Source organism: Myiozetetes cayanensis, unplaced genomic scaffold (assembly GCF_022539395.1).
Source record: "Myiozetetes cayanensis isolate MyiCay16 unplaced genomic scaffold, myiCay2020 scf2-11, whole genome shotgun sequence".
Lineage (NCBI taxonomy): Eukaryota > Metazoa > Chordata > Aves > Passeriformes > Tyrannidae > Myiozetetes > Myiozetetes cayanensis.
In genome coordinates this window covers 38,898,850-38,912,119 of record NW_026087411.1, presented here as the reverse complement: position 1 = coordinate 38,912,119, position 13,270 = coordinate 38,898,850, and the positions used below count along the sequence as shown (strand labels likewise).

The 13,270-nt window shown below is 38.8% G+C and overlaps 1 protein-coding gene across 1 annotated transcript in view; it reads right to left on the bottom strand.

The window, feature by feature from the left end:
* The window catches only part of ERO1B (endoplasmic reticulum oxidoreductase 1 beta), a 28,905-nt gene extending 15,858 nt beyond the window's left edge, over positions 1-13,047 (bottom strand). The window contains exons 1-5 of the mRNA XM_050316253.1: positions 12,877-13,047; positions 8,394-8,513; positions 5,487-5,570; positions 5,054-5,095; positions 890-972 (exon numbers count right to left, since the gene is read on the bottom strand). Coding sequence (XP_050172210.1) covers positions 890-972; positions 5,054-5,095; positions 5,487-5,570; positions 8,394-8,513; positions 12,877-12,981 — 434 coding nt within the window. The 5' untranslated portion in view covers positions 12,982-13,047. The remainder of the gene's footprint in view (positions 1-889; positions 973-5,053; positions 5,096-5,486; positions 5,571-8,393; positions 8,514-12,876) is intronic.
* Between the last annotated feature and the right edge of the window lie 223 nt (positions 13,048-13,270).

The window sequence follows — 13,270 nt, the reverse complement described above, 5'->3', positions numbered from 1 at the left end:
ACTTGCAGGATCCATTATCTGCCCTCTCCCAACTTTGTCTCTCCTACTCTCACAAAGGCATTCTCTTTAGGTCTCCATTTGTATATTCAATCTCATGTTCTTTTACCCTACAGAAGTGGAACAGAGTTAATAGTTTCTTATTTCCCCTAAAAAAACCTTGGATAAAGGCTCTTCCCAGTTTGGTTTAAAACACCACACACCAGGCAGAAGCAGTTGGATTTTCATGGAACAAGAAAGTTTCAACATCTCTGTCAGGTAGAACTGCTGGAATTTGTGGCCAAAGACACCACATCTCTCCATCAACAGTTAGGAATTAATTTTTCTGTTTTTATTTTTCAAAGGTGGGTAATCTAGTAGAATGCTGGGTTTTCTAAATGCTGTTCCTCACACCTTTGTACCCAGGGGCAACATCATTCTGCAGAATTCCTCCCACCCAACCTTGACAGTGCCACACAATAAGCAAGATCAGGGAATTGATCCAAGCTAAAAATAACTTTGCCAACAACAAAAGTAATTCAGAAGCTCTCTGATCTGGTTCACTGAATGACCACAAACAGGCACATCAGTGTAACAGTGGGACAGAGCAGGACAAAATCTCTTAATCCAGCACAGTAGTCAAGAACAAAGAGTAGAAAAAAAGTGGGGTTATTTGCAAGTTTCCTCTGACTCTTGACACTCTTTTAAATAATATCAAAGCGTACTTTAACAAAAAACTAAAGGAAGTCTACTTAACACCTTTACCTTTAGATGTTCTTGCATCATTTCACATTTCCTTTCTAACGGGTTATGGGAAGAATGAAGAACAAAAACCAGCACATTGCCCAAAACAGACAGAAAAAATAAAATGTTCCTTACTGGTTTTGTACTGTTGATGTAAATCACACCATACCTTAAGGTACTGTTAACTGCTCCCAATTTGTTAGCTTGCTCACAGTCTTCCAATTCTTTGGAATTGTTTGCTGCTTTTGAATACTGTAAGAGAGGTCATATTTAATATGTAAATTAATTACTTAAAATACTCAAGGAACAGGTGTTGTGAAAATTATTTCTAAGTTTAGCAGTGAACTGCCTGGTATCAGAAAAAATCCCCAGATTCTAGAAGTAGCAAGTAATTCTGAAACATTTCTTACTTCTATTTTTTTCTTCACTTAATTTCATCAGGCTGATTTCACTCTATATTTAACTACTACAAAAATTTCAGCTAAAGATGTCAAAATTTTGTTTTGCCTTCTCTTTAAATTGAATTATTTTATCTTATGAAACACCCTAAATGGAATGTTTCAGATAGTTAGTCAGTCTCATAAAAGGACCTTGAAGGACAAGCAATGTCACACCTTGTATATTGCAAGTATAACCATACCTCATTTCATTTATCATTTCAGTAAGTATATTTACCAGTTTGGGCTATTTTACCCTCATGTTTCATTTAATCCAATTCATTGGCTTGCTTTAGATGTGTATAGGATTGGAAGAGAGGTTTTTACAGCCAAACTCAAATTTTGTGTATTTTAAAGACAGAATTTAAGTTTTTAAGCTGAAATTTGATTCTAAAAAAGTAACCCACTAAAACAGATTTGCTTGTGGAACACTAAGGAGAACACTTAAAGAATTAATTACTAAATTCCACTACTCTACAAAAATTATGGTTATCTTAGCAGGGAATTTCAGTCTGTTAGTTTAAAGCTCAAAAAGTTCTGAAACATAAAAGGTAGCAACAGTGCTCTCTTAAAAGATAAACTCAATTTCCCTTTTTTGATGTTTTTGGATAATAAATGATGATTTTTAAAAGTAAGAATTTCTGAAGATAGACTTGTGGTCAAGATGCCAGAGGCAAAGTACCCCCCCCAGTACTTCTCAAAAAAAAAGAAAGGATTTAATTAAAACTGTTCATATGAGTAAGCAAGATGATGTGCTTTATAAAATGCATTTGCCAGAACTAAGAGACAACAGCAGAACCTACTGAAGACCAAAGGAGTGAAGGAGACTAAAAAACCCCAAATAACTCAAACCTTGTTAGGGTCCTTGATCATAACAAATATTTACTCTAGAAGGAACTTTTCACTCAATTTTCCTGGTTTTGACAGGCACAGGACCTTATTCTTCAGCATCATATGGATGTTAAATGGAAAAATCTGAACAAGAAACGGATCTAACCTAGACTGAAACAGATACTGCTGATGAAATAACATACTGAGATGCTGAAGTAAACATTCTGCATGTCTAGAGCTGCAAACCAATCCCTACCCTGAAGTGAAAAAGGGTTACTGCCAAGATTATACTCCTAAATTTAAGGTTTCAAATACAATGAACATTCAAGTTTCAAAACATGTTTCCAGCCTTCCCTATTCTCCAGTGTTTAACAGCAATAGCTATCAGTGCTCTGTGACCCCTGACAAGATCAGGACAAAGAATCTGTTCCTGCCAAGCAGGATCTCCTAAGAGCAGTTTAGGGGAAAAAAAAAAAAAAAAACAAACAGAAAAGAGAAGGGCATGAAGTAAATTACTAAGTTAAATGTTGTAACCTGGAGTTACTGCATCCTTCCCCTTGCTTCAAAGATTTATACAGCAGCTGTCATGATAGTTCTTTAACGTGTAGCCCCAAAACATGTGTTCACCCCTCAAATGAAACAAGACTACAGAAGGGTAAATTACTCTGTGCCCCTCCAGCACTATTTCAAAAAGCTAATGTTGGCGTGCAGAATTAAAAAGAGATCCTTTATTGCTAACTGCACTCCTATGGAGAAGCTGTGCACGTGTAACCTAGCTTTTTGCTGCTAGATGAGCTTTCAAAAGAACTGTTCTCTTTATTGCTCAGCAAGCAAACAAAAAAAATCCCCCACAAAAGCCTAAATAAAGCGAGTTTACAAGCTCCTCTACCTTAGAAGAGAAAGGCAATGGGAAACTACACAGAAACCACAGAAAACCTCTCCACAGGATTCTACCCCAAGTATATCTACTCAAGAGGTTATAACTCTCACTATTACTAAACATGCCTTTGGTTGTTTTCATCTTTCCAAGGCAGACATTACCAGGATGAAAGAGGGAAAGTGGACACGTATGTCCCCAGAGAAAAAACACCTTTTTTTTTAACCCAATTAAGCAACAAGACACAAAACTTTCCCAAATGGGAAATTAGCACATGCTAACAGCCCAGTACTTGCATGGTCCTTGAAACAAAACACTCGTACTAAGATGAATCTGATATTTCCTCAAAAAGGATATTAAATGAGATTGTCAATTTCTAATTGGCTCCAATAAAGATTTTTTAACTGAACCATAAAAAGTAAGAAAATTGTGTAGATAAGACTTATGTCAGTTCTGATGAAAATTTTCCTGCAGAAATATTTGCTTCTCTGACAGAAAAGCAGCACATATTACTGACTTCCACTGCAGATTAGAGGTGCAGAATCACCCAACGTTCAGTACTGTAGCTGGTTGCAGCAACCTACAAGGCAACTCAAAGGAAACCACTGTAGCGAACACATCAGCAAGTGACAGCTTCCCAAAGAAGCTATTCCAGTTTCTTTATTGTGGTGAAAGCAAAGCCTGTTGATTTTTCACTTCCTAAGTCCAATTTGATATGCTCATGTGAAGTATCTAAAGAACAGCATAATCTTTGGCTACTAATTAACAACTTACTTACGGCTCTCAAGATTAATCCATCATGAAGCTCAAATGCCTACTAGAAGAATCCTTTCTAAACCAGTCTTTAAAGTTTTACAGTGCCTCTTTAGGAGGCATTATGGTATTCCAGGAGTCAGTTTCTCTATGATCAAGCTCGGGAGAGAAAAGAATCAATGAAAAAGAGAACTGGCAACAGACTATCCAGCTAAAACACCTGATCTTCAGCTCTTAAAGAGTGTCAACTTTCCAGAACAACTACTGCTGCTTATGCCGAAGTGATGAATGACTGACATTTAAGTCATGCCAGTGAGAAAGACGTTTCTTCTCTGATTACCAGGAACCTTTAAATGAAGAGGCAACATTTACATCAGAGTGAGTTAACAATATATGTACAAACAGGAGATGAGACTTCCTCTTGAGCTAAAGCTCAAGCAGACTTGCCTGCACTTCTCAAGACAGCAGGACACAGAAGTCACAGTTCATAATGAAGTATTCCTCTCAGCTATCTTTGATAATGTTACCTTGCATGAAGTCTAAACCTAATGTCATTATACAACTACACTCAGACTGCCCAGTGAGGCAGAAAGCACTGGGAAGGGTGGAGACAGGATAGTTAATCAGGACATGAGTCTATGAGATGGCTGAGGCACCCAACAGGAGGATCTCTCATTTGGGCACCATTATCTCATCAACTGCTAAAATCCTATTCTTGGGCACTGTGTTTGGGATTTGGGTGTGGGTGAGGGTTATTTGTCTTTCTGCTCTGACCTCTTTTCCTAGGCATATATACCCTCTTTATTTTTTTGGCTTTGCTAAGATCACTCAGTGATCTAGGAAGGATGGCTTGGAGAAAAGCAAGCAAAAACCAACAGCACAAACTGACTACTTGAGCTTGAACTGACCACTTTGGCCTAAACTATCTTTAAACTAATGACCAAATAATCTCTGGAGTAACAATCTCCTGAAAATTAGATAAAGCAAAACTGCATGTAATTGTTTGGGTTCTTTTAATTAGAGATTGTGATAATACACAGTTCTTAAAAAAGACTGCACTGCTACAGCATTTGTGCATCTTAGCCTATAGCTTTACAGAAGGTGGCCTGTACTCAGAAGTGAATAAAGAATTTTGCATCAGGCATTCTGTGGCCATGTACTGCTGTCCCTGGCCATTCTTTGGTTCAGTTTGCACCAGCTCTCAAACTATGACAGACTCAGAATGACATGACAGTACCAGCTACGTCAGAAACACTATTATACATAAAGGTAAAAAGGTAAAGCCACATACAGGAACTGATCAGTTATCTTAACTGCTTCATCAGTATGCCAACACTGAAGGTTTGTACTAAAAAGTCACTCAGCTATTGTAATGTTAAGATTAAAAAAAAAAAAAAAAGATCAGAAAGAACTTAGAAAATAAATCAGTACTTACTTTATTAGAGCTCCCAGCCTTAATTCCAACAGGTATTTTGCTCTAAAACCAAAAAATAAATCACAGTTTTTACGCTGTTCATAAAAATGTTTATGCTTGATTAAAGTCTACAAATTAAGCATCATCGCTATAGAGGTCAAAGCAAACTTCTTGAAAAAAATAATTAGCTTTACTTTCTCAACATGTTACATCCTAAACAGTGCTAGAGCTTAGAAGAGACTTATTCTTGAAGTTAGCCACTTTGTTCATAAAATGACTATGACCTTAAAATACTTTGGCTGTATTTCTACATTTGGAATGGCAAAGGATTTTGTTGTCTTTACTTAAATTTAGGTTCTCATCAGTAAATATTGCTACTATAGTACTAGTCAGCAGAAATTAGCAAACTTTTAGCCAAAAAACCTTTTCCTATTAGATATTATTTGATCCATACCTCAGGACAAGGCTCTACATGACAGTCTTTGATAGAACAATGGCCATCATCAGCCCAAAATGGGCATGGTCTCTTCAGGTTGACCTAAAAATATGAAAACAAAAGTTCATAACCAACACTACATAGAGCAACTGTAGAAGAAAGAGGTCTCAGTATCAAGAAATCCTTTAAATTACAGGAGAGGATACAAGGTAAAAGAGCTTTATGTAGTACTTTAAGTTTGTGGGGGTTTGTTCAGTCTGTTAGTTTCTTTTAATTACTCTTTCTCTGAGTACATAAGCTGAAGCTGCTGCAGTGCAATTGTTAATGATAATGGTCTTCAGTGAATGAACACAAACACATTGCATATTAAACCACTAATTAAATCTATCACCACTGAAGTTTACTAATTCAAATATGTGCTTGGATGATTTTGGATTTCAAGCAATGAAAACAGGTTATTATTTTTAAATGTTATAGAAATTCCTCAGTCAAAACAACCCTAACAAGATATTTAGCAGATGGTACAACTTCTTAGGAGTGATGACAAATATCTTCTAGTTACAATTCAAACCATGCTAGCACAGACACAATAAAAGCAGAGATTTTAGATTGCTTCCTCCCACTTCCTCTATTCAATCCAAAACCACTATCCCTAGGGAAAAAAATAATGCAAAATTATTTTTTTACCTGTTCACTCACCTTTTTTTAAAATAAAGTACAAAATAGTTTTGCATTCCACAGTAAGGCCTATTATATAAAACTTTCCCCTCCCACCGAGGGGAGAAAGACAGAAGTAAGTAGGCAGTCACTGCTTTTACACAGAGGAACATCGTAAATAGAAGAAGACTGCTGTATAAACTGCAGATTAGTTCAGAAAGAACACATGCAAACCAAGATATACTAGTTCCAGAATGGCTGAAGAGCACTAAAACCCAGCACACACACAAAGTGATTGTACTTTAATCAATACCAATCATGCACTGACTACACAGAACATCCTTCAATTTTCTTCAAGGTCTGAAGTATTGGATTTCACTATTATAATTTAGAGTATTAGTCAGTAGTTTTCACAGATTAAAAGATAGATTCTTTATCATGAGGCTCCCATAGTTTGTGTGTTTTAATATATAAAACTAAAGAGACAAATTTTTATTCCTTTATTTCTTTCATTGAGAAGTATTCTACCATCTAGAAACCACCTAGCACAAGTTTTGCAAGAGTTTATAAAGAAAGTTTTATCTGGCCTTTAAATAAAAACTCCCTCATCCATTCAGTATTATACATTAAGATTGTTTTTACGGTTGTTGAACTAGTGACACCATAGGAATACTACTGTGACTGTAGTTACAAAAGTTCACAATCCAAATTCCTACTACAAATTCAATTACTTCAGGATAGGAGCGTTTTCACTCCAGAACAAGTATATTTCCCCTACGCTGTAGCAGACCTAGATGGTCATTGCCTACCTCCACAATTTCCACATCCATTTACGTGCTAAATAGCACTTCCACGATTCTGTGCAGGGATATCAAAAAAACTGTTGCTCATTCAGACAGCAAGAAGTGAAGAACATTCTGACTTAATTGCTCAGTTGGCCTGTTAAACACAATCTCTTCCCTGTCCCAGCTGGAAGGATTAAGGGAAGTGTGGTGATGGGTGGACTGCACACTGGTCCTTGTAACTACCAGTCTATTAGGAAGATCAGTATAAAAGATGAGGCAGGATTGTAACACACCATTAGAGTATGAACTGCAGAACTGCTGTTGAAATGAAGATTAGCTCTAAATTTGCAGGATGAAATTACTGTTGTATGAAACCTGTTGCACCTCTTCGAGTACTTTGTTTTGTATCTTTCTGTTGCCTCTGGACAATCTAATTACCGCTACTATGTCATGTATTAGTACCAAAGTTGCACATATCTTGTTTCTCCCAAAAAGCAAACTTAGAACTGTATCATATACCAAGGGTGCAGATACACAGTACTGCTTGCTCAGAATAAAAAGGGAAGAGTCTAGTACTTTTTTCTCCTTCCTCAAATTCCTAACCCCATCTTGCACGACGTTATTACTTGTGTGATTCCAGACCAGCTAGACAACTTGCTACACCTTGAGGAGAAAAAAAAAAACCCAAAACGCAACAAACTCAACAAAAAACCCCCAACAAAACCCCCTAACAAATAACAAATCCAAACTAAAAATCTACCAGGTTAAAGAGATGCATTGGCCTAACCAAGAGCTAAAAGCAGGGAAGGGGCAGGATGGTCTGCCCTAGAGGACTGTAACCTCCATTTTCCTGGCACAGGCAACCATCTGATTAGCTCAGTCAAAATACAACCTCACTTTCAAGTTAAGCATATCTGAAAAGAGAAGTATCAGGTTTCCAATCTTCTTTTGCACATCAGATTCTAATACAGAGGAAAAAAACCATGTTTAAAGTAATAAAAAAGTGATATTACATACTACTTGAAAATGGAATATTTTTACCTACTTTTCAAAAGAATAACAGTTCTCTAGACAGCAAACACTAAAATCAGAACTAAGACAGCAATTTATAAGGAAATCATAGCAATATTTCCTTTTCAAATTACACACATTTCTTAGAAGACAAGTACTGCATGCTGTCAAAGTTGCTAACATATGATCCTTTTCTAGATGCAGCAGTACAAAGGCACTACCTTTAAAATTACCACTTATCAGTTGAATGAAAGCAGTCATGATTTGCTGTCACTGACTCCAGGATTAACACAGCAAACAAGACTTATTACCAACATAACTGTCAGGGACTGAAAACCTGCTACAACCAAATTAAAGAGCTGTGGGTTTCTTATAGACAGCTTAACATAAGCAAGTTGATTTGATATATAATCCTTCCTAAATTTTCTGCATTTTATTTAAAATATTCAGGAAAATACCATTATAATTGTACCTTGTAATATCTGAAGTAATCACGTTCTTGCAGTTTCTGTATTTTGGGGAAGATCTTGAAAGTATTGAAGTCATCGATGCTTTCTATGTCACACAAACAATCATCTAGGACTCCCGTGAGCTGTTGAAACAATATATAAAAAATATTTCATATAGAAATAGAATATTAACTACAGAAAAATCCTCTAAAGAGAAAAGATATGGCAGCTGAAAGAAATACTAGTGAAATGTAGTTCCATGGCAAATATTTTGTTTCTTATCATTAAAATGCTCTACACTATACCTTACACATTCAGAAGGTAAGATCTTAATACTTTTTTGAGCTTAAGTCCACTTCCAAATGCAATGCTGAATCAGCGTTAGCCAGATTAATAACTGCAGCCCTGAAATTTGTTGGCAGTTTCAGCATATTTAACTTTCTGTAGAATGAACAAGACTTTCCAAACTATTAACACGTGGTATATTTGCAGAGTTGCATACCACGTATTCTCTTACAAAACACTCGTGAGTTGAATTGCCTAAAAAAACCCCTACAGTGACTGTACATTTTTGACTGTACACTGTCATTTTTATACTTCTCAAAGTGTAAGAACACTCCATCTAGTTTCTTTAGAGGCACGTGGAAAAGGGGTATAGGTACTTCTGCGCCCAAGAAATTTGTAACTTCACAGTTAAATTCTACAAACAAATCCTAGGAAAACCAGGTGCAGGGATACATACTGTAATGCTATAAATCTATCGTGAAACTTAGTCTGAACTTTCTAGGTCTCATCGCTCCTCTTGCACCAGCTGGTTCAAGGTACTGCTCTAGGTTAAGACCACCTGTATGAAAAGCAGCACACACGAGTGCAGAAGTGCTGCTGCCAACACACAAGGGCAAGGCAGAAGTGTGCATGTAGCAGACGACAGGCCAAATCAACTTTGAAGACTAGGCTACAGCAGCACTTTTGCTGAGACCTTGAGAGTGTCTTACTGAAAGGTGAAAACACTGAAAAGTGTGATTCTAAGAACACTTGTATGGTAAATTTCAACAAATGTAAATCAATTGCTCCTAAGCACAGCTTCTTAAACTACTACAAACGTGTTTGAAAAGCCTTTCAAATGTGAGTTGAGAGGCGTTAAACCACTTTTAATAGAATGAAACCAAACACTGCTGTCTACTGCTACTATTCTTCAGTCAGACAGGAAATTGACTGACATCTATGATGGCCTAGAAAGCATTTAATATAGAAACGCCCACACTTCTTACATCTTGCATGGGATTAGAAGAACTTTTGACTATTAAAAGGTTATGTGTAAAAGAAGACAAATATTTTGCGGCTTTTTTTTTCCTCCACTGATTTCACATAGATGAGATTATGAAATCATCTAATCTGTTTTATGCATGATAAATCACTCCAGTACTTTACAGAACAGATACCCTTACATAACCAAGCTTGATGTAAAAGAGCCACTAAAAACCAAATTGTAGGCTTCTGTTTTTTCATGAAACCTAAAGGAGGCCTGGAAAATGGATTTCCCCCTACTCTCTGTGAGAATAAAGAGGTGAGGGTATGACAATAAAGCACGTAAGTGGAAAATTCACCTTATGCAGATCCCACCTTTCTGGAGGCACTAAATAGGCTATCACAACTCTGTAGAGTGATATGGCAACGAAGTAAAACTAATTTAAGGAAAGTTACTTTACCCCAAAGTTTCCATGCCATTATTCTTGCCTTGTTAGTGTTATCTAACTTCAAACATGGGCAAACAACTGTGAAAGAGCCAATGTGCAATTACAGGTTTTTCACAAAGCCAAGAATGTTCACAGCCCACATGACTGCCAACTTCAAAGTCAGAAGACAAAACTTGTTATTATTGATACTTACAGAAATAAAACCCCTGTGCATTTTAATCTATTGTGATTTCATTAAAAATGTCAAGTTTTCTTACTGATCACATGCAGGCAGAAACCCGTAAAGCTATGGCCTTTACATGTAACACCACACCACAAAACAAACAGCAGAATATTTCATTACAATATATAAAGGCAAAAGATAACTCTCAACATTTTGCTCAAATAATACTGAACTGCATAGATAGGATGATACAAGAAATTTTCTTTGGACTCAGAAGACATAGAGTAGGAAACTATTTTGATGACCAGCTCATGACCAGCTTACAAAAATAATGTTACCATCTATGCAAAACAGAAAATGCTTTTTCAGGGGAAAAAATGTCCCAAATAAACATGTAGTAGTTACACTCAGTGTCAAATACCCATGCAAAAAATAAAAAGCTGCAGCCTTTTTATTCAACTAAGATCTCAACCCAAAGAATGTCTCTAAAAAAGCAGTACAGTTTACTCAGATCAGTGAAGTTTAAGAAAGGAACCCTCCTCAAAAACTAGAACTGGTCTAAGGAGTTATGAAGAGAAAACTTAATTCAGAGTAACAAGAGCAAGCAAACTAAATTCTCCATTTTTTTTTCCTCACAGCTTTTTCAAAACTGGAACAGTTAGCTCCTTTTATACATAAAATTGCAAAATCAATGTTTCCTTGAAAAGCATGCTCTAAAATTAAACTATGCTATATCTGTACCGAACCACAATTTATTAAATAGTTTGACAGCACATACGAAGCACCAATACTGCACAGCAGTGGAGTCAGTTCATAGCACAGTAATACAACAGCAACACAGCCTTCAAGTACCCCAGTGAAAGGGTTTCTTTACTAGTCCATGTATAGTCTTCAGTGCTCTCACTTCTGTGAGATGGAACACTCTAAGAATATGCAGAAAATTTTTTTGTTTTTGTCAACACCTAGGTCTTGCAGTGAATTCTTTTCTCCAGCTGGAGACATCAAAATAAGAACAGCATACTACACAGTTAAAAATCACACATTGCAAGACCCACTTTGTTATTCATACAATTGGTACTTTGCCTTTTTTTAATTGAACTGTACTAGTTAACTTGGTTCACAAACATAGACCCAACTGTACCGTAAGCTATCGCAACTTTTATTACAGTGGACGATTACTAAGACTTCGTTTCATCTTTTAATTACTTTGAACCCTACAATAAACTCTAAAATCATTAGCCTGCTATAATTTGTGTTCAAGAAGCCATCTGACATTGAGTAGCTACTATTTCTTTTTTTTACATTTCCAATATGCTTATCAAAGTATTTCCAGGTATTGTCATACCTAGTTTAGTTCTTGAACAAGTATCAGAGCTATACCAGAGATGTAAAACTTCTTATTCTCTCCAAGACAAATCAACCTTTCAGAAGAAAAAGTCAATGTCCAACCTGCATCAATTTCTCCCTATGAAATCTGGAAAGAGAAATGCATTCAGCACTTCAACATTAAGAAAAACCTGAATAAATGCATATATTAAGAAGCAGTCTATTCACACAAACAACCTTATTAGTGTTAACAGGTTGTTGTCCTTTAATTGCTTCAACAATTAGAAGACCACCTGGGACACCTTGTTTTGTTTCTTAAATGTTATACTTTGCCATAGCTTCAGAATGTGAGAAAAGCTTTAGGTAACATGACTTAAAGAACTAATGGCTAGCTTATCTTTTTCCTGCGCAAGTCAAACTCTGAATACAATATGCTGACAATTTTATGAAATCGCAACAAGCAGTCTCTCTGCCAAACATCACAAGAAAGCCATGCCAGTTTATTAAAGGCTTCTTTGAGAACTCCAATTCATTAATATTCAGTTACACTAAAATAGCTACTAAAGTAATGGGGTTTTAAACCTGAAACAACCTCAACTTACAACAAGAAAAAGGGCAATTCAGAGGACATACTTTGTTCCACGTGGACATCGTATTCCTCTATAAACTCACTCTAATGTTTTTGGCAAGCTAAAAGCCTTTCCCACTTGACACCAGCTTTTCATTTCAGTCACAGTCATGCAGCAGATAAATCATAGCAAGTGCAGACACTTGCCCTTCTGAAGCTGTGAAGGCAGCTTACAGAAAGAAGGAGCGTTCTCATCCTTCTCTGTAACGTGGGCAGACAGACACGACCTAAGCACAAACCAAGCCCGGGCACTGGCATCACCATTCGAACATATGGTTTCTCATGGACTTCATCAGGACACCCAAGTTTCTGCCTGAAGCCAGGGGCACGATCCCACCCGGAGCTCCTCGACACAACATCCCACTGACTGGTGCTATCTGTGCTTCCCACGTCAACCAACTTCTCCCGGGAGATCGGAGGCACCGGCCCCAGGCTGGATGCCGGCCGCAGGGGATGGAAAGGGAAGGACGTGCGCTACAGACTTCAGCGAGAGATACCCGACTTCTCCACGGGGAGGCTGCACAAGACACGGCCCACAGCTGCCCCCACGACCCCCCGAAGTGACCTCACCTCCAGCCTGTGCTCTCCTGCCCCTCGGGAGGGTCCGCAGCGCTGCCTACGGCCAGCGCGCATCCCTGCCCGGCCGTGCTCTGCCCCCGCTCCCTCCCGTCCCGCCCGCCGCCGGTCCCCACCTGGGCCTCCGCTGTCAGGACGCAGCCGAGCAGCGCCAGCAGCCGCGCCGCCAGCCGTGCCCCCGCCGCCGCGCTCCGCCCGGCGCCGCCGCCGCCGCCGCTCATGCTGCTGCTGCCGCGGCTGCCAGAGAAGGGGGCAGCGCCCGCCCCGCCGCCGGCACAGGAAGGAGAGGGACGCGGCGCGGGTCAGCGGCGGTGGCAGCAGCGTCTCCTCCTGCCGGCGCGGCCGCTCCTGCGGGCGGCGGGGCCCGTGGGGCGGGGGCGCCGCGCTCACCGCGACCCGCCCGGGCTCCTCTCGCGCAGCGCCGGCACCGCCGCCCGCTTCCCCCCAGCGCCCGCCGCTGCCCCGGCCGCGCCGCGCGGCACGCCGGGAGCTGTAGTTCAGATCGCGGGG